At 40.3% G+C, this 22,315-nt stretch overlaps 1 protein-coding gene across 1 annotated transcript in view; it reads right to left on the bottom strand.

Moving 5' to 3' along the window:
- RAD23B (RAD23 homolog B, nucleotide excision repair protein) overlaps window positions 1–21,804 on the bottom strand; it is a gene marked incomplete at its 5' end in the record, with an annotated part of 30,384 nt that extends 8,580 nt beyond the window's left edge. The window contains 6 exons of the mRNA XM_029959939.1: window positions 9,085–9,212; window positions 12,892–12,947; window positions 15,870–16,129; window positions 18,473–18,552; window positions 21,122–21,203; window positions 21,769–21,804. Coding sequence (XP_029815799.1) covers window positions 9,085–9,212; window positions 12,892–12,947; window positions 15,870–16,129; window positions 18,473–18,552; window positions 21,122–21,203; window positions 21,769–21,804 — 642 coding nt within the window. The remainder of the gene's footprint in view (window positions 1–9,084; window positions 9,213–12,891; window positions 12,948–15,869; window positions 16,130–18,472; window positions 18,553–21,121; window positions 21,204–21,768) is intronic.
- Window positions 21,805–22,315: the final 511 nt, after the last annotated feature.

Below are 22,315 nucleotides of genomic sequence, written 5' to 3'. Positions count from 1 at the left end.
GAAGTGAGACTTTGGGCCCGTGTTGTTGCATAAATTGCTGGTTTTCCAGTCTGTGGGCAGAAGACCAGGACAATTAAAGGGAAGTGGGTGGAGGAACCCCCCCTTGCAGCTTCGATAAAGGCAGGGCAGGGACAGTGAAGCCTACCACTGTGGTTACTCAGGGGCTTTGCATTGGCTTGGTATAGCCAGAAGGAAAGGGATGCCTTTCTCTGCATTAAAATACCCTGCCTGCCCTGGCTTGAAGTTGGTGGTGGTGTTCAGAGAGGGAGCTCGTGGGGTAATCCTGAGGTCGCGAGTTCAAATCTGGTGCTGGGAAGCTTTTTCCTGCCTGGTAGTTGTCATCATGGGTTGTGTCGAGTCCCAAGAGGAGGAGATCCCAAAAGGATCTCCTTTAGCCTTGGTTTTGCAGCACTGGAGGCATTTGACTGGCCCTGAAACATCTTTAAAGAGGCAAGAGTTATGCAGGTTCTCTATAAATATGTGGCCTTTGCACAGGCTGCTCAAAGGGGAGACTTGGCCGAAGTTTGGCTCTTTTCAAATGAATACAGTGTTACAGCTTATGTCAAACCTTCATAAGGAGGAGCGATGGAACGAAGTAGTGTATGCTGAATTGTTTTTGGCCTTTTTAAACCAACCAGAATGGAAGAGAGAGTATAAGTTAGATAAAGCCCCTGCAGAGGCAGAGCTCTCAGAAATGGTTTTAGAGAGAGGAGAGAAGAAAGATCGTGGTAAAGGTGATCCCATCAGTCAAATTTACGTTAAAAGCCCGATAGACGAGGATTTAGATCTTTTAACGGCCCCCAATTTGCAAGGGGGAAACCCAGGAGCCACTCCTGCTGGAGCGGGTGCGGCCGGCTCTGCGGGACAGCGGCGAGACCGCCAAGGCGCAGCGGGCGAGTCACCGGGCCGGGCGAAGACGGCGGGGTGGTTGCACGCTGGTAGACGGCCGAGGGGTTGCAGTGGACGTAGCTGCCCCCGGCGCTGGCCAGCGTACGCTGGGGATGCGCGAGCAGCGGCTGTGACTGGCGGGGGACGCGCGATTCGCGGCGCCGGCGGGATGACACGACTCGGAAGCGGGGGAGGCGCAGAGGCCTCGGGCCAGGCTCGGGGGAGGCGGCGGCGCCGGAAACAGACGGGCGCTTGCGGGCCGGGAGCTGCCACAGTCGGGTACACGCGGGGAGCGGGACGCGACAGCAGGGAGGCGCGGCTGACGGACGGGCGGCAGCGCGCAGGCACAGCGCCCCCGGCTGCGACCGGCCCAGACACGGCTGCCCACGATACCTCAGCAGCTACAGGCAAAATTCCCGCCGGAGCTGTGGGAGGAGGAGGAATGGAGGCGGTGCCTGCAGCCGGGGTCACTGCCCCAATCGACACCATTGTGGGCGGAGCTGGAGCCGCCTCTTGTCCTTTAGCGCTCCCAGTCCCTTATGGTCCTTACCCTCCCACGGGGTACTCGGGGGGGCGCGGTCATTCCCGACTGCCCCCCCTTGGTATGCAGGGTTTCCCATTCTAAAAGAGCAGCCCAGGGGCGTTTCCAGCTTTTACCCCATATCATCAGCGAACGGCTCCACCAAAGAAGAGCAGATCGTTCTTGGCCCCCGACAGGAGGAAAAGGCAAGGTTTTCCCCCTCTTTGACCCCTCGAGCATGAAATTAAAAACTAGAGATAATGATCTCACTGACACAGGTACAGAAGCCTCTGATGACGAATCAGTCAGTACCTCGGAGGAGGAAAAAGCTCCCGTAGTAAAACCAAAAACAAAGGCGAAGGTTTCCTCGGCAACTGCGAAGGGAAGTGGGAGAAGGGTGTGTGAGGCTGTGTCGGATCCAAGCCCGATGGCTAGGAGAACAAGAACAAGAAAGGAGAAAACTGTCATAGAGACTCCCCTGAGACAGGCCATGGGTAACCAAGGACCAGTTTTGATAAAAATTCCTTTTTCTCTGGTTGAGTTACAACAATGGAAGGGCTCAGTGGAGGTATATAGAGAAAACACAGAAAAAATGGCTAATTATGTAGAAAAAGCAGTAAGAACACAAAATCCGGACTAGTATGACCTCAAAGTCATGATGGATACATTGCATAATAGTATGGAGAAGAAAATGGTTAAGCAAGCTGCCTGGTCTGGGATTGAGCTACTACTAGCATCTGGAAAACTCACAGGGGAACTTAAGGATATATTCCCCCCCAGAGGACCCAAAATGGGATCCCAATTCACCAGAAAAGAGGGAAGCATTGAAACACTATCAGGATTGGGTGGGGTATGGTTTAAGACATGGTATTCCAAAAGCAGTAAATTGGACAAAAATGTATGAGGTGAAGCAAGACAAGAATGAATCCCCAACAGACTTCTTGAATAGGCTGAAAGATGTCCTACGAAAGTATAAAGATGTGGACATCAGTTCAAACCTTGGGAAAAAACATTTGATCTATTTGTTCATAGGTCAGTCTGCAGATGATATAAGGAAAAAGTTGCAAAAGGCAGGTGAGAAGAAAGAGATCAGTGAGATATTGGATATAGCTTGGACAGTGTATTGGAATAGGGATCAGAAAGGCAAGGCAAAAGTGCTGGAGGTGGAGGCAGATGACTGCCACACACCCCACAAATGCAGTAACTGCCAGGGACGCCACAAGCACAATGCCCACTGCAAGTGTTGTAAATGCAACTGCCAGCATAATAAGGGGAATGATCGGTGTTCTTTCTGCAAAAAGAAAGGGCACTGGAGAAGGGATTGTCCAGATTTGAAGAGAAGTGGAAACCCAGTCCCTCAACTGGCTGTGGACCAGGACGGACAGGGTGTCTGAAAGGGACTGGAAGATTCTTCCCCAGCAGAACCTCTCGTTGTAGCTAAGCTGGGAGGGGAAGAAGTGGAATTCTTGGTTGATACAGGGGCAGCATATTCTGTGTAAACACTTTGGAAGGGAAACTGAGTCATCATACTGTAATGGTGGTTGGTGCTACAGGGGTAAGCAAAACAAAGCCTTTCTTTAAACCTTTGAGATTTAAATTGGGAAAGCACAGGGTAACTCATCAATTCCTCTATATGCCAAACTCTCCCAAGCCTTTACTGGGTAGGGATCTATTGGAGAAATTTGAAGCCAAAATTAAATTCTGCAAGGGGCGTGGAATAAAAGTCATAATTTCTGACACTAAATATATCAAGGCAGCTGCCTTTTGCATACAGGAGAACCACGGAGAGATCCCTGCAGAGGTTGAGAATGCTGTCATCCCTATAGTGTGGGCTAGCAATTGTCCTGGGAGGTCCAAGCAAGCAGAACCTGTAAGGATCACATTCAAACCAGGAGCAACACTGGTAAGACCAAACCAGTAAATACCCTTTGAAGCTAGAAAGTTGTAAAGGATTAAATTTGGGTTATTGGTAGAATGTGAATCCAAATACAATACCCCCAGTCCTACCAGTAAAAAAGGCTGATGGTAAGAGCTATCGATTGGTGCAGGATCTAAGGGCAGTCAACAAAATAACAGAGGATATACATCCAGTAGTGGCCAACCCCTATACCTAATTGACCACGTTAACATCAAAAGGGGAAAACAACTCCCGAACTGGGAAATCATTTTGCCAACCAGGCAGCAAAAGAGGCTGCAGAAATAGTATCCTAACAGTAATACCACAGAAGTAAATCGATCTGACAGGGTTCACCCCAAAATATCATGAGAAAGACTACCAGTTAATTAAGTCCCTTAACACTGAAATCAAAAAGTGGATGGGCTGTTACACCTACAGGACAGGTTGTGGTCACACCCCCACTCCTTAGGGAGATAGTTCTGCGGGAACATTAGGCTACCCACTGGGGAACAGAAAACCTTCTAAAACATTTGAAGAAGGTAGTAATAGGGACAGGTATGACCAGAGCTGAGCAATCCATTGTAAGTAAATGTGAAATCTGCAGGCAAAACAATCCTGATACAAGCAAGAGAGTGGTGCTAGGGGTAACAAAGGCCAGGGACCTTCCCAGAGATTACTGGCAAATAGATTTTGCTGAGTTACCACCCAGGGAGAGATATAAGTACATACTGGTACTGGTTGACACTTTTAGTGGATGGCCTGAAGCTTACCCCTGTCGCACTAACACAGCAAGGGAAGTGGTAAAAGCTTTGCTCAACCATGTAATTCCAAGGTTTGGGGTTCCTCTAAGAACATCATCAGGTAGAGGGACACATTTCATTGCAACAATAGCGAAGGAGGTTTGTCACATCCTGGGAATTGTCTGGGACCTGCATATTCCCTACAGACCTCAGGCAGGCAGGAAAGTAGAACGTATTAATGGTACTCTTAAAATGCAAATTGGTAAAATTTGTCAGGAAACATCCATGTCATGGGTTCAGGCTTTGCCTCTAGCTCTGCTCAGAATTCAAGGTGGAGCAACCAAGGTGGAGAGATAATGTAAGTCCTTATGAAATATTATATGGGAGATCATATCAAGCTCTGCACATTCCAGGGGACATTCACACGAGGGGGAAAGTTGATCTACAGAAGTCTTTAGTGGCTCTAGGCTCTACTTTACAGAAACTCCAGAGATTCATCAAGTTATCCAGACCCATAGGATTGGACGCCCCTGCTCATCAATTCCAGCCTGGAGACTGGGTCTATGTTAAATGGTGGGACAGTAACCCATTGCAAGCCAAGTGGAGAGGACCATTTCAAGTCCTGCTGACTTCCCTCAGTGCAGTTGAAATTGCTGGCAAAGGACCCTGGTTTCATTACTCCAGAGTTAAGAAAGCTTCAGTTCCTGGAACTACTAGCAAATCAGAGCCTGACACTGATGAAGAGGATGTGGCCTAGACTGTTTCTTCTCTATATGTTATCTGTAAAGTCAGTAACTATGATTCGGGTTTAGAACCAAAATTTACATTTGGCTTTAGTAAAATGCACCCAATATTCTTCATGAAAGTGAGTGCTGGATTTGCACTATGGATTCCACTAAAATTTGGCATCAAGTTTAAATCCTACATTGGACAATTCCTGAAGATGTCTCATTAGGTTTACAGGGATATCTCCACAAACTTACTTCATGGTTACCAAACTGGAACTGGCTAAAAGAACTGTTTATATTAGTGATGTACACAGAGTTTGTATAATAGCTCATTGCATGACCCGATGCTGCAGATGTTGGTCATCCCTTTGGTATAATGCTAGGTGGAAGTGGTAGAGTTTGGACAAGATTGAGTTTTGTCCATCTCTAAAGGGGAGACTGATGCCTCAGAGCTTTTTTTTTGATTTTTAAACTTTTATAGATTTTAGAAGTAGATGTGTAGTGAATGTAGCTGTATTATATCTCTTACCCTGTAGCATAATGTTTACACATTCCCAACCGTATTATCCCATTTCATATCGATCCCTCTAAAATTCCGTTAGCTTGTTTGGTCTTCTTTTCAAGGTAGAATTGTAGAAAAATACCTTAAGGCCTGGGCCAGAAGATATCACACAGACACAGCAACCTTGAAGCCCAGAACTTTGGAAGAACTCCAAGGACTGTGCGCGCTATGAAGAAGATGAGGATGAGGAAGAAGGGGTCCCAAACGCCCCCAGACCCAATTCCTGAAGGGACATGTCAGGGAGCAGAACCTCGGCCTTATTATAAAATCATAGAACCACTGTCTGAGGGTGTGCACGTGGTATGTATTCCCTGGGCCTTAGGCCTGAGATTAAAGGACCTGGTCTCTTTATCTTATCTTATACACTGAATTGGCTGGAGACTTTTTTCTCTGCGGTCTTTTAGGCAACACGAGCCTGGTAGGTAAGGCAGATTAAAAATCCTGCTGCAACATGGTACGTTCAACACTACAGCTGAACAAAAAGGACAAATATACAGCTAATATGGAAGGTGCATCTAGAAAGGGAGAAATGGACAGTGCACTCCAGGCAAAACTTTGCCTTACTTGTATGATAAGAAGCACAGCAAGGTATAAATCACCTAATCATCACATACATGTTTAAGCCACTCAGAGGAATAAATGCAAGTTTTCCCTGTCACACACTTCATTCATTACCTTTATATGGTTCAGTAACCTTGCTATACATTCCTCCCTCCACAGACAGGAAGGAAAATTCCATTCACAGTGTAATTCTGAGGTAATTCTTTCTTATCAGTGGCTTACAGAGCACCGCTTAAATAACTTCCCATCAAATCAGTCATTTCTGGGAAACTAAGTATAATGTAACAACTTGGGTTAATCTTATGAAACTATTAGCTGATTTCACCTATTCACAGGCCTAAGTCTGTAATCTGCGCTCAGATCAAACAATGTGCTTGTTCAAACCCTAAGTTTGCTCTTGAGTAGAAGCACTATGTAAACTAGTTCAAACAAATTCACTTAGAAATTATTTGTCATCTTGAACATCACCTTAACTGTTAAATACAAGCCTGAGGTGTCACTCTCCAGATAACAGAGACTGTGTACAGCTGTAATCAGACAAGACTAGTGAGGCATGTGGACCTTGTTCATGCATCTACCCAAAGAATAAAATGTGGTATCAATTCACACACAAGTCATATTGAATATACACATTTCTTGGGCAGCAAAAAAGTCCAGGGGTGCCTTACAGTGGATGAAATAATTGTTTACTGTTTAACTGAGCACTACAGCAGTTTTTAGCTGACATTGCTCTCCAAAGGGTAACAATCACAGCAGGTCTGGCCCCTGAGCAGAATGAAGAACAGAACAGTTCCAGTTGGAAGGTACCTACAGTGATCATTTAGTCAAACTGCCTGACCAATTCACGGCTGACCAAAAGTTAAAGCCTGTAAAGGGCATTGTTCAAACCCCTCTGAGACACTGACAGGCACAGGATACTGGCCATCTCTCCAGCGAACATGTTCAGTGTGTGACTATCCTCACAGAAAAATGGTTCCTAAAAATTTCCAAACTAAGAGGCTGCAAGCAGTGGTCTGGTCGTTGATGAGATGACAGGACTCCTTCCCAATTAGGGGTTAGAAAATCCTGGGGTCAAAGAAATCTGAATGTAAATGCCTCCAGAGATGAGTCTGGCGTATAGAAAGAGCGTCTTTTGGAATTGAGACCTCCTTCCATGACCACACTCAGACACAGGATTACACCTAGATCCTCAATGATGAAGCCATGAAAACAGAACAGCTTGTCACCTGAACTGTGGACAATAAGCAGAATCTTCAGGGCTCACCTGAGGAACAGCTATGCTTTAAGCACAGGGAGTCTCTTGATGTTTTCTTTCCAACACTCTAAGGTACCTTTGGCGTACTTGTTCTTTAAACCTGGACAATTGTATACACTTAGAGACCTCAACACCCTAAATCCTATTCTGCAGATTATAACAAAGATAACACTGATGATAGTTTGGAGGCAGGTAACAGAGTATCAAAGAACAGTGTCACTAATGGACCTGTATTAACCAAAAATAAGCTTTTTTTAATGCAGCAGGACAGTAAGCAACATGTTTAGAACACAGCAGATCAAGAACAGTTAGAAAGACCATTTATAGCAACATGATTCTCCTAGAAGGGGAACAGAAGTAGGTCAGCTAATATGGTCTCCAAGAGCAACACTGTTCCTCCCCACTTCCTTTTCCAGTAGGAAGAAGAGGAAGAACAGAGAAAAGGTATTCTCAGTAGAGGACAACATGAAACATAAAGGGACCACCTTATGTAAGAGAAGAACTTATTGTATACACAGAACCTACTGAAGGAGCAGAAATTAACTGCTCAGGCCAGTCAGAAAATCTATTTGGCAGATGTGACATGTTGAACTCCATCATAGCGATGTTTTGTTTCTATTCTTGACTTCCTGAACAGAAATAAGACAGAGGAGGGAAATATCAGACTGAGTGTACAAGAACTGCGCACACACACAGCAAACCCAACACTTAGGGGAGACACCAAATTTATAGTGTATGTACAGACTAGATGAACACTAAAATCAACATTTTTATGACATGAAAAACAAAAATTTGAGGTTGCAGACTTACGGCAGATAGTTGGGAGCTACTCCATTCACCCTTGTGGCCTAATGCTAGATGAGAATTGTACATTCTTGTACTCAAAACATTTGTTGTCAGTTTAAAATCTGAAGGGTACAAAGTCTTGAGTACCCTCATGTAAGTAGTAAGCATGCCAGTGACTTGTAGTTGTAGCTACTGAAGAAAAACTTCATTAACGAAAGCAAAGTTTTATAACTGGAGGTAAAGATGCTGGTTTTCTCATCAATCGATTAGAAATTCAATCCACAGATATTTTGCAAGGACTTGTCCAAGATATCTGATTTCCAATTCTAATAAAGTTCAGATTGTCCAGAAAAAAGGAAAAACCACATCAGGGAAAAGAATGATATGCTAGAGTGAAAACTAAATGCACTGGAAATACTGACCAAGTAACAAGATCACAGACAGATTCTACGGTGGTTACAATTCACCTGTCAGATTGAGGTATACAATGAGAAATAATCCAAAAAAGCCCTAAAACAACACACATGGTTTCCCTTAAAGTGAAGTTACTCTTCTATTTCCTCTCACATCAGTGAAGTTCATTTCACCCTTCAAACTGTATTTATCAAACAAAAATTGTTTCTTCTCTAGAACACTGCTTAAATTAAAACATCGGTTAAATTAAGCACACTTAAAAAAACTCTCAAAATTTGCTGTTTGGAAAGTATATTAAGAACACTGTGCATTATTAGCAAAAACAGTGAACTGGAACTTAAAAAATGCCTAGGTGATGCTATAGATACTAATCTAAAAGTACAACTGATCAACTAACACATGTCACTAAGATGTGATGCAAAATCATTGAGTCAGCCATTGGCATTTAGAACTATCACTGCAACAGAACACAATTTACATACATATCCATATAACAAATAGTAAAAGCAAAGAGGTGGTTAGGGATGACTTTGGTGTTTTCTATAACACATCATGTCCCCCAAAGTCTGAATCTCATCCTTCCAGATGCTCTGCCTGGAGAAGTTGTTCCTCTGTGAAAACATATTACTCTCACTGATTGGTTAATATTCAAAATAACATGTAAATCAAAGTGAAAGCTATGTGGAAAACATAAAATCAGAAAGAACAAGGTGTTGGTAAAGCAGCTGCTCACCATCAAGAGGTATTCCACCGCTCTGTCAGGGTTGTTGAAACTGGCCCTCAGTGCCGCAATCACTTGCTCTCGTTCGTAGCCCATTGACATGATCTCAGTCACCATATTCTCATAGGACTGACCTGTCACTAGAAGTCACATGACCACAATTTTAGGGGAATAAGACCAAAAAAAAAAAAAAAAATCACAAAAATGTTTCAATTGATAAACCTCATTTCTACCCAAATTTGAGTCATTCACTGAAAAGTAAAGAGAAGCTCACATTAAATATGCCATGTGGCTTTAATTCCAAATATATTCTGGTGGTTTCATTATGAATTTGACTGGAAATAGGAGAGGGTAATGAACACAGTGTAAACCTCTATTGACAAAAGCAGCACTTGTGATACTTCTGTACTTGTAATTGAAATAATGCTCTCTCTCCAAATTTTCACCTAAGGTCAAGGGCATCATCACAGCTAATAATTCCTCATGTAATCAAGAAAAGCCTCCTGCAGCATAAAATTGGAAATCAAAACTTTTGAGGCAGAAACCTGCCTGTTAAACTGTTAGCCATTGAGGTTTTCCCAAATAAAGACTTTCTGCTATGCTATTGTTAGATTGATGACAGTGATGACCAAGTTACAACTATACATTGCTACATGCTGGTGATGATGACCAAAGTACTCTAATCAACTTAACACGGACCAACTCAAGTCAGCCAGAAGACTTTAAAGTTGTATCTAGGAAAGCCACTCAAGACCTCAGTGAGACTAAGCTACCTAATTTAATTCATATCTCATTCAATTTATTATTTGACTAGACATCCATCACATCAAACCCCCCGTCTCGTACACGGACAAGAACTGTCCCATACCTGCAGCCATTAAGACAAATGGGTACCCACACTATACATGAGCAATTTAAGGGCAACTGATCACTACACTAATCTCACTGTAGGGAAGATTATTATCTCTTTTCATAATCCATTTAATTTTCCTTCCTTAAAAGAAAAAAACAAACCCAGACATTAAAATACTATCTCCTTCCCTGGATAAAGGTATTCCTGATCTCAGTGGAATATTACTACTGACTGACTCCAACTAGCAAGTTAGTGGTAAGAGAGTAAAATAATTACAGTCATAAAAAACAACTGATTAATTAAAAAACACAGAGAAAACAAATACTGCTAGAGCTACTCTGTTAATACAAGTAAGTCACCATTAAAAGAACCAACAAAACCATCAAGTTTTATTCCCTTAGGGAGAGGGTGTTCAACTCAAGGCAACATTAACACAATGCCACTGGCCTGGTTTTTAACAAATGCTTCTAAATAATCAGTGGATGTATGGCTTAGGGCACTATGCTCAAGAACAAACAATAAGAAAAGCCCTAGCCCATGGACACTTGTGCATTATCCATAAATAAAGGATTTACAACCCTTGACTAATCTGAGTATTTGTTATTTGGGCTTCAAAGTAATAGTGCCAGCCTAAGTTTAAGGAATGGTAAGTTCATGTCTTCGTATAGAACTACTTTACACCTACCTTCATTTTTTCAGATATTAAAAAAAATTGACACCAAACCCCCAAAAACCCTATCATCTAAACTTTGACCTAGAGATGCAAAAAAAGTTCAGCCAACAATTGTTCCAACACAATGATTCTGCTGAACTTCTGCTCACATTCTTTCTTATGCAGGACTAGTTTGTTTACCCTTACTATTGCTAACAAACTAATCAAGCAGACAGAAAACCAACAGCAGACAGAACACCTGTTGATATAGGTAGTTACTACTTAACACTTCTGTAGGGCTTTTTCAATATAAGCTAGGTAGAGACTAGAACCAGTATAAGAGATTTGATACAGGAAAAAAAGATGCAAAAAGGTTGACTTGCTCTGCACAGACTGCTACATAAGCCACAATTAAAAGCCAAAGGAGGAAACAGAATCACTGCTAATTTAGACATGTGTACTCCATATACACACTACTTACACAAGCTGGGCAAAAGTAAGATCAAGAATAATAATTCAGAAGTTGCACACCAGCAATGTCATGATAGAGAGTCAGGCCTATCTCTACACAGTGCTAGTGGAAATGTTTGAGGTCAGTGCTGAACTGATTCTGCTCCTTGCTTTTGTCTTTCAAATAACATTTTAAAGCTGGATTAACTCTCAAATCCAGTTCATCACACTCCTCACAATAATTCTCATCCCATGCCCTAAAGAAAGCTCAGGCTGCTCCAGTGAAAGATATAGTTGCACAAGAACTGCAAAACATGTAGATCTTCACGAAGCATAGAAAGCCACATCAGTTTTCAGAATCTAAACAAAATCAAATCAGTAGAAAGCAATCTCTGTTTTCAAAGCAAAGTCAATTAACTTCAGACAATGTAATTGAGAAGCCACAGTTAGAATATGTCTAGGATCCAACTCTGGATGTGAAAACATACAACATGAATTTATGCATATTCCTTTTAGGACAGTTTCTGAAGAAAAAGGATGACACAGTTCACGCCTATTGCCTTTGAAAATTTTTTGGCCTATAACACTACCAGCTTGCTTACCCAGAAAATTACACTCAATGCCTGTTATTTCCAAACTGTCAGGGACACATGGTTTTACAACCAGACAACAATCACAGAACTTCCACATAAAATAGACAGTGAGGCAACACTCTTGATATGGGATTTTTTTTTTAATTTCTGATGAGACCTGAATCAAGACCACCACCTTAATTTAACTTGTTGATCAATACTGTTAATATGAGTATTTGTGATGACCACACTTTGGCCACCAAGGTACAACAAATGGTTAATGAGGCACCTTTGGTAGCAGCAGTCACTTCAAAAATGTAACAGAACTCAACTGGTTGTCTCCTACAGTATCTATCAGCTATTTCAGCTCTAAAACAACATATCACCTAAGCTGCAGTTAGACAGACTGAATCTAGTCACTATCACTAATAGACGTAAAACATTACTACTGACCTAGATCACTCTGAGCTGCTTAATCACAACACCTGCATCCAATATACCCACATAACCATACACAAAAATGTAAGTAAAACTCTTTTCTTAAACTCTTTGGTACCAAATTGCAGCTTCATATTTACAGACATAAGACAAAACAAACAAACAAAAGACACCTCCTCCTCATTTCTGTACCTTAATTTGCTACACTCTAAAACAATCCAAAAATTTAAGTAGGAGTAAGGAGTTGTGGGTTTGCCTAAATTTCCTAGCAACCAGAATCAGCATGAATGAGGAGCAGACCCTCCCATTGTTTTTATTCTGTCTGTTCTACTGAGAAACAAGGACATTTAAACTGTCAAAATAAAAGTGAATTAACTGTAGGTACAGGGAGGCATTCATTCCTTAGCCCAGATAGCAGCAGATCTGGTGAATTTATCTAATCTAAATGTGTCAAAAGATAAAGTACTTTCAAAGCTGGAACAAGTGAATTATATAGGCAGCCATTTTATCCAACCTACACTCTGGGGAGCAAAAGTGAAAAGCATATATCTATTTACATGTGGTCCTCTATTCAAGCCACTTCAAAGTGAATAGTTAGAAGAGAAATTAAGGCAAATGGGGGAAAAACAGGGATGATAAGGATCTTCCTTTTACACAATAAAAATATATGGAGGGAAGTATTCTTCAGTAAAGAAGCTCCTGAAGCTGCTTCCAAGATATCAGGTCTTACGGAGGGGTACTTTAATTATAATTTTAACAATGACAGATATAGAAGAAAATGTCAACATCTGCTAATCTGTCATGTCTCTGCTGCACCAAAATAATGTCTACATTAAAAAAAACATTCCACTTACCAAGTGCACTTATAGCATCCTCAAAAAGATTTGATCGAGATGTATCACCTGTTGTACTGTAAGATGAAGACAAGTGCAATGGTAATTACAAAACTTTGAAAAATTTCCTGTTAAAAAAAAAAAAAAGGCAGCAGCAGCTGTAACTCTAATAGCCCCTTTTGTTTCTAAAAAACCAACAAAGCTTTCCAAAGAGTTCTCTTTTGGTCCTATAGTGAGACCAGATTTTACAAACTTACAATGCTACCATTTTTAACACAAGGCCAACCTCCCCCCTGCTACCCCTAGTAGTTTGGCTCTTGCCCATCTGCTCAGGGATTAGCCATCTGCTTTCTTGAATGCTTTAAAGGGTGGGGGAACAAGGTGGATTTTCAAAAGCACACAGCAGTCTCACTAACTGCTTCCCCACAGTCACCGGTCTGACCTCCAAGTGGGTCAGTGCCAAGCACTTATTAAAATCTCAGTATCCTGCTTTCCCAGGAATATAAACTGCTAACATTTGCAATTACTCCATCTTAAGTTATCAAAGCTGTTACATTACAAGGCTCACATCCATCAATAGCGAGGAACACAGAGGCAACACCACCAGGCAGAAGAATCCCAGTTAACTCAGTCAGAGCCAAGGGTGCCCTTTTCCTGACTTATCCCAGGGCCGCAAACTCAAAGCATCAGCCCCTTGGTCTCAGGGTGACACCCCTGATGGGTCAACAGGACTCCTTCTGGCAGTACTGCCTACAGGGTAGTGCAACCCACCATGGGGTGCCGGGAAAAAGAGACTGTGTGAGATTTACTAAGGGAAATCTAGGGGAAAAACCAAAGGTAGGGAAAGGAAAGCATCAAGGCACCCTGCAGATGAAATGCATGGGTCAAGAGAGTTTTAAAAAAAAAAAAAAAGAGAAAAAGGGCCGATTCATATATAAACACACTCGCCTGGCCGTGGCCTGAACCTCATCCCCAGTCCATCCTCCTTCCTTATTAAATTCCATTTCTAACTACTTTTCCCAATGGGGGGTTGGCTACATGCAGGTCAAAGGGAATCTGAGTATCAGGGCCTGCAACAGCCTTGCAGGGCTCAAGGCAATCACATGCCCAGGTGCCAAAAACGTAGCAAACTCCAGGGGCCTGCTACCGAAACAGTCTCTCTAATGCCAGCTGCTGGAGAAATTAATATTGTTCACTTTTATGTTAGTACATATGTATCTTGCAGGAGTGGGCTTTGTCCTAAAATAGTCAGAGGGGAACAGGATGAAGCTGCTGGTGTTGTATCTTACTTGAGTGATGGTCTTTTTCCTGCCTGAGTTGACCTAAGCAGCCAGCCATATATACAGGAATATACATACTGTGTGTGTATTTTGGAAATTCATATTCAGTCTTGATATGTGATAGAGTTGGGGACATGAAGCACCAGCTTCACTTTTATCAGGCTGCCGGAGCTGGCAACTCCTATCAGCAAGTGAAAGATCATCAGATTAATCTGAATGAGTTTTCAGAAGATGCCACTTAAAAAAAAAAAAAAAAAAATCTAACAAGGCATTTAAGAGATCAGTGTTTTTATGCAAGAAAAAATTTGTTCCAACAGGAATGCTTCGCTAGCATCTGTCAGTAGTGAGATTAACAACCAAAAAAGACCAAAGGCAAAACAGGACACCAGCTTGCCTGGCCATGGCTCAATAAATCTTCACCAGCCTTAGTTATCTGACTTCTAAAGCAAATCAGAAACAAGCAGTACTCACTGAAATCAAGGCAGGTGATAATCTTAATAGTCGTATTAAATTATTTTTTTGATTCCTGTTTAGTACACTGAGGCTCCCTTTGCAGTTTAAAACACTGCAATCCGTACAGGGAAAACACTATTTTGGTATCAAAGATTAATCTTTGAACCCACTGGACTAACTGAGCAGAAAAAAATGAGAAGAAACTCACTTATTAAAATTTTTAAAAAATTAAGTTGACTGATAAAGGCAGCTTCATTTGTGTTCCATTTCTAAGAGATATCCGTTTATCATAATTGCAAAATTAAATAACCAATTGGCGTATTTAGTGCAAAAAACTTATGATGACATTTTCAAGATATAAGCAATTGCAAGTTTTGCTTCCTTGTCAAATCAAGGTTTAAACACCAACTGATGGTGTTTAAATATAACCATTTCAAAAATTAATGTCTTATGCACCGGTATTCACATAAATAACACACTAATAACTAAAAACCAGTGTATGAAAAATGAAGATTTGATGCTATGCAGCACTTCAAGGGCCACGAAATTCCAGTTAGCATTTTTATCCCATGCAAAACTTAAGCAACTTAAAGTGATCAAAAAAAGGCCACAGCATATAACACGAATGAAACCTGTAACTTAACTTCCATTTGATTTTCTTGAATGTAGTGAATTGTGGTTAAAAGTTATTCCAATTCCCCCAACTATCTGCAGATGGGCCAAAAATAAACTTGTAGCTTTAAGGCATTACATGATTAAGGAGCAATACCATATCCTATATTTTGGAAGAAAAAGCTCTTTCCAGAAATTAAGAAACTCATAGAGCAATAAGGAAGTTATGGTTCAAATCTAGCCAACATGTTTCAAAACAAAGAGGTTTATGAACAGGACAGGACACATTCCTCTTATGCCTTTAAGAGCTTCATGAAAATTATATTCCCACACAGGTGAATATCCTCAGTCTGAAAAGAAACTTGTGTGATAGTAACTCTGAAATGCCTAATGGGAGCACAAGTCCTGTGTCATTTAGCTCTCCACTCCACGGGTTTATTCCCAAGACCACAATTCCCATGGGAGAAGGTGTAAGCAGGGAGGGGTGCTTCTTAGGATCGATCAGTAATGTTATACTTGAGTCAGAGACTGAAATTACAGTCAAGAAAGGAGAAAAATTATGTAGATTTGAGAGAATGACTAGACTAACACTGTAATGGAAACTTCAAATCAAAACTAGAAGCAGCAGCCTCACTTTTGGAGGCTCATTCATACCTGTCAGTTGATGATGGACTGACAGCAGCTGCTGCCTCAGGTGGTTTTTCTTCTGACTTCTCTTCTCGAGGGGCACTCACAGGTGCAGATTCACAGGCAGCCTCATCTGGTGCTGGTGGTGGAGAGACAGGAGCTGGCACAGGGGCTGGCACAGGGGCAGGAGCAGGGGCTGGTGCAGCAACTGGTGTAGGAGCTGCAGTTGTTGAGCCAACAGTGGAGGTGGCATTTGATTGCTGAGTGACTCCAGTTGCTGCTTTGGGCTACAGGAGGAAAAGAGTTCAGACACAGCACAAAACTCCCAAACCCCTGCTCTCTGCAGGCAACACACTGATTAGGTTCTGTTAAGACCATTTGTGTTTGATATTGCTGCCTCGACATCAAGCATAACATTAAAACATTGCAGGACATTAAATCTGTAATGCAATTTAAACAGAATTTCATTGGTAAGCATCTAGGAGCACCACTGAAGTACTTATTTAGACACCTAAGGATTCACACTCTGAGTATAAAGCGAAATACAAAGATAAGATCTAAATATTTATAGACCACAATACTCTAAATGTGAAAACAATCTTGTGTTTTACAAAAGCACATTTTCAAGAAGAAACCAAGAGCACTGTCAAAAAACATCTGACAGGTGTAACAAGCATAAGGTTTTCTCACCACTCAGGTTTGGAAAAAAGTGATAAAGAGAGAAATCACATTTCATTATGAATGCTGTTTGATGGAAAATGAGATTAAAAAACCCCAAAACTTCGCCTGCAACAAGTTTTAGTTATGCAGTCTTTACATTCAAAGCACTACAATAAATATCATTTCACATACTTCAGAAATTTACTTCAGAAGTTCTGTAGTGAGCAGCAAGGATTCAGCAGAATCACAGAGTACCAAATCTACAGCAACAAATTTAGAGCAGTTAATACTTGTATGCAATTGTGATTCAATCTTCACATCTCTAATGGAAACATGAATTTTGCTTGGATGCAGTATTAATCCCATTATTCAGAAATTCAGCTCTTGACAATGTATGTAACTTCCAGATAAGAGATGGAACTACATTTTCACTGTAGTTCCTTACCCGTGAATATCCCTAAGAGCTGACAAAACTGACCTCAGTCCCTGCCTTTCCAAGACAAAATAGCTGAACTTTAACAAAAGACAACTACTTATTCAAGGTGTAACACTTTCAGACAATGCTTTCTTGAAGTAGGAAACATTTATTTCCTCTTTTTGTCTGAAAGGAGAGGTGAGGTTGAGAATGAACAGCTTCCAACATGACAAGCACAACAAGTAACATTTTAATAAGCATTCATAGAAAAACACTTACAGTTGGAATGTAAGTGGCTTTATTTTCTGCTAGATTCTGATACTCTTAACACAAAAACGTTTTGAGCATCAGACATAGTTGGTTGTGCATACATGACTAGTCATGTCTTATCCACAATAGAATCAGAAAAGGGAAACTGAGCTTAAAGACTTGCAAAAAGACTGTAAGGCTGAAGAAATGCCCAAAACATAGGTCCTTTAGATCAGAAAGTATTGCATTTAGCAGTTTCTCACAGAGGTCTGTGCTTAGAATCATGGAATTGTTTAGGTTGAAAAAGACCTCTAAGATGGTTGAATCTAACTCTTAACCCAGCACTGCTGAGCCCACCACTAGACCACGTCCCCGAATGCCACAGCCACACATTTTTTTGAACACTTCCAGGAATGGCAATTGCACAACTTCCCTGGAGTCTTCTGCTATCAACAAAATGAAAACTGGACTCTGAAATCCATCTGCACCTATTTTCCTGTACTGATAAATGCCTCTGAGGCAAAACACAGCCTATAAAGCTGTTTATTCAAGAAGACAGCAACAATTACATTCAATAAGCCAATACCAGACAGAAGTAAAGGGCAGGCAAAACTCATATAAAGGTTTCTCTTTGTCAGAAGGAGAACCTCTAACTCCAAAATTAACTTCGTATCTCAAGACAGAGATGAAGCAAATTTTATTCAGATCACAAGGCTCTGGAATGCCTAAAAAAAATCAATGGCTTGATTCCTGGAAGCAATCTGGCAACTGGTTCAGAGAAGAAATGCTTCAAATACATGTCACAGCCTTTCCCTATAAATTGCCACTGCAGTCTTTCAAAACTCACAGGTTTGTTGATTGGCATATGTATCCTGCCTCTACTGGTTTATGCTGTTGAGCTTGACAAAAGAAACCACCATGAGTTATGAAAAGCAGCATGGCAAGACTGGAAGAGCTCCATTCAGTGGATTTAACAATAAACTACCTAGGTTCCCCTCTTCCTGTTAATAATGTAAGTGTAAAAATAACAGAGAGAAAGAATGAACAGTAAGACCAGCCATTAGGATATTTTTTCTTTGACATAAACATTCAGCACAGAACAGCAACAACAGTAAGCCTAGGCAAACTAGGGCTGTGAAGCAGTATTTTTTATCTATTTGCAAAAACAGGTAAAGTTTTGTTGACCAAAACTTGCACATGATCCAATTTCACTGGTTTTAAGGATGAGCATAGACAATCACTTAGCACAAAGAAAAACAAAATGAAATTAATGAAGTTTCCTATTAAAAAAATAATGATTACTCACTTTTGTCACCATAACCACCACAAAGTTCTTCTCATCTATTTTGTATTCTTTAAGAGCAGTCTCATCATTAAGGATTTTACCTGGCAAATTGAACAGACAGAAACTAAGAAGTTACTTAGCAGATCAACAGATAATCTTGGGATTTCCTCATAAAAACAATTCCAAAGACCCCATGAAAACATGTTTTATGCAGATTTATAAATATTAAATAATCCTACAAAAAGTGTTTTGGCTATTAACCTTTGGCAGTGGAGCTACAGTTTTCCTCCTGTGATGTCCACACTACTAATCAGCTTGAAGGCTGTTGCCCTAAGTGTTGAAGATGCTTCAGAACATTTAAAATAGAAGTGTTAAATCTTGTAAGATTTACTGGACCCTTAACACAGATAAAAGTAATGTAGAAAAAAGGCCATAGCATATAAAAAGCTTGACTGAATAACTTATGCCTGCTTACACACTCAAGTCACAGTAAGAAAACTCCTTTCTGCTTATCTTCTGTTTGGCCTTCAGATAAGAACATTACCCACCTGAAATAAACAAATTTGTGACCTTGCAACTTTAACAATTTGCTCTTAAAAGAAGGCTAAAACATTAGAAAAGCTGGAACCATTCCATAACTTGCTACCTTGCCAGAAGGATAAAAAAGCCATCAGACAAACCCAGAAACATTTGTTATCCTACCACTTTTGATGTTTCACAAGCAGAGGTGGTACTGTGACAAAGCAGATTTGCATCATGTCTACAACAACCCAGAAACAAAGTAAGCCATGTGCTTTTTTTGCCTTTTTTTGTTAGGATAAGCTGGTTTAGAGGCAGTACCACAAATCAGAAAAGTGTTTCTGCAAGATACATATAATCTACTTCTACTACAGAATTTTCAGAAAATATTTTACAATTTAAATTGATTCATTTTTTGAAGATGTGCCACAGACCACTTCTCTACTTCAGGAGGAAAATACACATTTTCATAACCTTTCTCAATGAGGGCGGAACACACCCTTTGGCTATAACTAGCAAGATAGCTATATCCTGATGATTGCAAGGAAATCAAGCAATACATACAAATTATGGTACCCGGAACACAAAAGAGGTGGTGGCACTGTCCTACTCCCTACTGGTTCCACCAGTCCTGCATAGTCAAAGATGCAAGGAAGTATTACATGTACTGCAGTTACAGCAACACCTGTAGCATCTGACTCACAACTAGACAGGTTTACTTACAGATTTCTGGTTTATAGGCATTTTGGGGAAGGCTTCCATAAATGTATGTGTGTGTATCTATCTATCCTGTGCATATAATAGATTTTTATATATATATATTAAATATATAGAGGCATCCTCAGGGTGTCTAGACTTTACCCTAATACAGAGGACAACACAGCAGATCTGCCTCTCTAATCAGGTCCACTTGGGGTATCACTTTGCTTTACCAAACTGTGAAAGTTCTATAGCTCATTTTAACAAAAGGAAAAACGTCATCAATATACCCTTGTAACTCTTCTCCAGGGAAAAAAAAATTACAGTCAATCTTTGGGTAGGCTTCTATTCTACATCTTACTTCCTGTATGTCCTCCTTGAGAGGATTATATAATACTGCAAATACATTCTGGCTTTAGAAAACACTCATGTCATACAATCTTATGCAGCCCTTGATTTTTGCAATTATAGAAACAAAATATTAAGAGTGTTATACATATCTCATAAAGCCTTCTGCCTTGTTCACATTTCTTGATTATACATTCAACTTCTACCTTCATGTTCTTGGTATGCATTCCCTTCACTGAAGTATAAGGGACATAAAACTTGCTCAGAAACATAGTCCTGAGGAGTTGTACAAACAAAGAGAGACAACTTCTCTGCCATTACCCTCTCTCTACTGAAATTAGTGACTTATTAGAAGTGGAAAAACAACACTAGTTACAAAGCAGTACATTAAGGAGGTGAAAAGAACAGCAAAGCTTCTTTCAAGCTTGGTTTTAGAAGAAAAAAACACTAGAGGGAGTACTGGAATAGAACTTAAGTTCTGATATGAAGTAAGGAATAAAAATGGATTTCTGTATAACTGGTAGAATGAATACACCAGGTCAATTAAAGCTCAAATAAAGTTAATTTCATGTTTGGGGTTTTTTCTGACATCCTGATTTTTCCTAGTAAATAATACTCATTTCTAGTGACAGAGCTTAAGAGTACTGGAAGTACCTTTGTACAGCAATGATTTCGTGGTGAGTTTCTTCTGTCAACACAAAAGAAATAATCTGATTTTTAATTCTCTGAGGTATATACAGAAATGCTTCAGCTATACACATAATAAATTGAACAAAACAAAAGAATTAACCCAGAACAGGTGATTTGATCTGCTTAAATCCTGATTTCCTGTAACAAAAGTTATTTCTTCTTCACCGAGCTTACCCCCAAGACATCATGCTATACGAGTAAAGATAACAGACGCACATGTAATAAAATCTGAAAAATTCTAATTCAAAATTAAGAGTGCCCTTTGACAATGAGTTTGCTTTTGAGTTTGTGGGGTTTTTTAACCTGTCTACATTTCAATTCTTATAACCTTTAGCAAACTTAATTCACATCAAAGTCAAAGAACAACATAAAATAAGGCAGATCCATATAAGGTATTTTCAGAATATCCATTACCTGCATAAATTAGTTTTTGGCCAGCTATTGGAAAGGCATCTTTTCCTCTTTCTGATTCAATCTTCTCTTTCAGTGCCTTTACCTAAAGCACAAAAACAGTCTTAACGAAAAAGAAAAAAATAGTTCACAATACAAACCTAATTCAGTATACTTTAAGATTTAAATTCTAAAGAGTAGTTTCAGTCATATCTTAAGTATCAGCCTTCCAAGGATGTCACTGTAACCACTTGTAGAGGAATATGTTCCCTTGTCAAATAATCTCCTGCGCTTAATCAAATTAGATAAATAATTTCTCCATGAGAAGTTTCCAGTACAAGTGTACAACAAAATGAAAAAATAAATTGAAAAATTTGGGGGATAAAAATATTTTCATCTGCTGACCCATTTGCCCTGTTCTTTCTCTGCATTCAGGCTATACACAGCTGAAGGTTTTCATCATCTTAATATTCTCTTCCAGGAATGCTTTTCTTTTTGGTAAAATCACCATGACATTCAACCTTGAAGTCTCAATATGCAAAGACTTGTGCAAATTGCTCAGCCGCTCATCTTAAATAAGTAGTTTCCAGTAGTTTCCAGCTCTTCCCCCTCCACTGTAATTTCTGGAACTTTTGCACAGCAATTTTAAGCCTACACATTTACTTGCTTACAGGGGCCACTGATGTATCAGCCACACTTTCACAGCATCACATTCAGAGCTCAAATGACACTGTTGTCACATGTCAGAACACTCTTATTCTCCTGGAAGACTCCACAGTGCTGTCCTGAGGAGATAAACAATGTTCCTGCAGAAGCATTCCTGCACTAACACATCTGAAGTCATGTTTTAAGACAAACTGCCTGTATGTACAGTCATTCTTCTTGCTTTCTTATGGACTTTCCAATACACATAAAACAAAGACAACCAATCTGTTATGAACTTATTGCTACAAGCTAACACCATCTTCTAAAGGGTTTTTTTCCCTGAATATTCAAAAAACCTTATTCATAAAACTCTGCAAAGACACAGACCACAACATATTGCTTCCCTCTGTGCGACTACACCAAAATCGGAAGCCAACTCTTCTTCCTCAGCAGCTGAAGGAAGGATGCTTTTGGTATTTGTATCATACATGACATCCCAGCACTTGCCAAGTGCTTAGGAATCAGCCTCCAACCAGGCAGTTGCTTTTCCATAGGAAAACTAAAAACAGCTCA

The sequence above is a fragment of the Manacus vitellinus genome, unplaced genomic scaffold (assembly GCF_001715985.3).
Source record: "Manacus vitellinus isolate BGI_N305 unplaced genomic scaffold, ASM171598v3 scaffold_23_pilon, whole genome shotgun sequence".
Lineage (NCBI taxonomy): Eukaryota > Metazoa > Chordata > Aves > Passeriformes > Pipridae > Manacus > Manacus vitellinus.
Note: the sequence above shows the minus strand (reverse complement) of the source record. Positions and strands in the feature narration are given on the sequence as shown.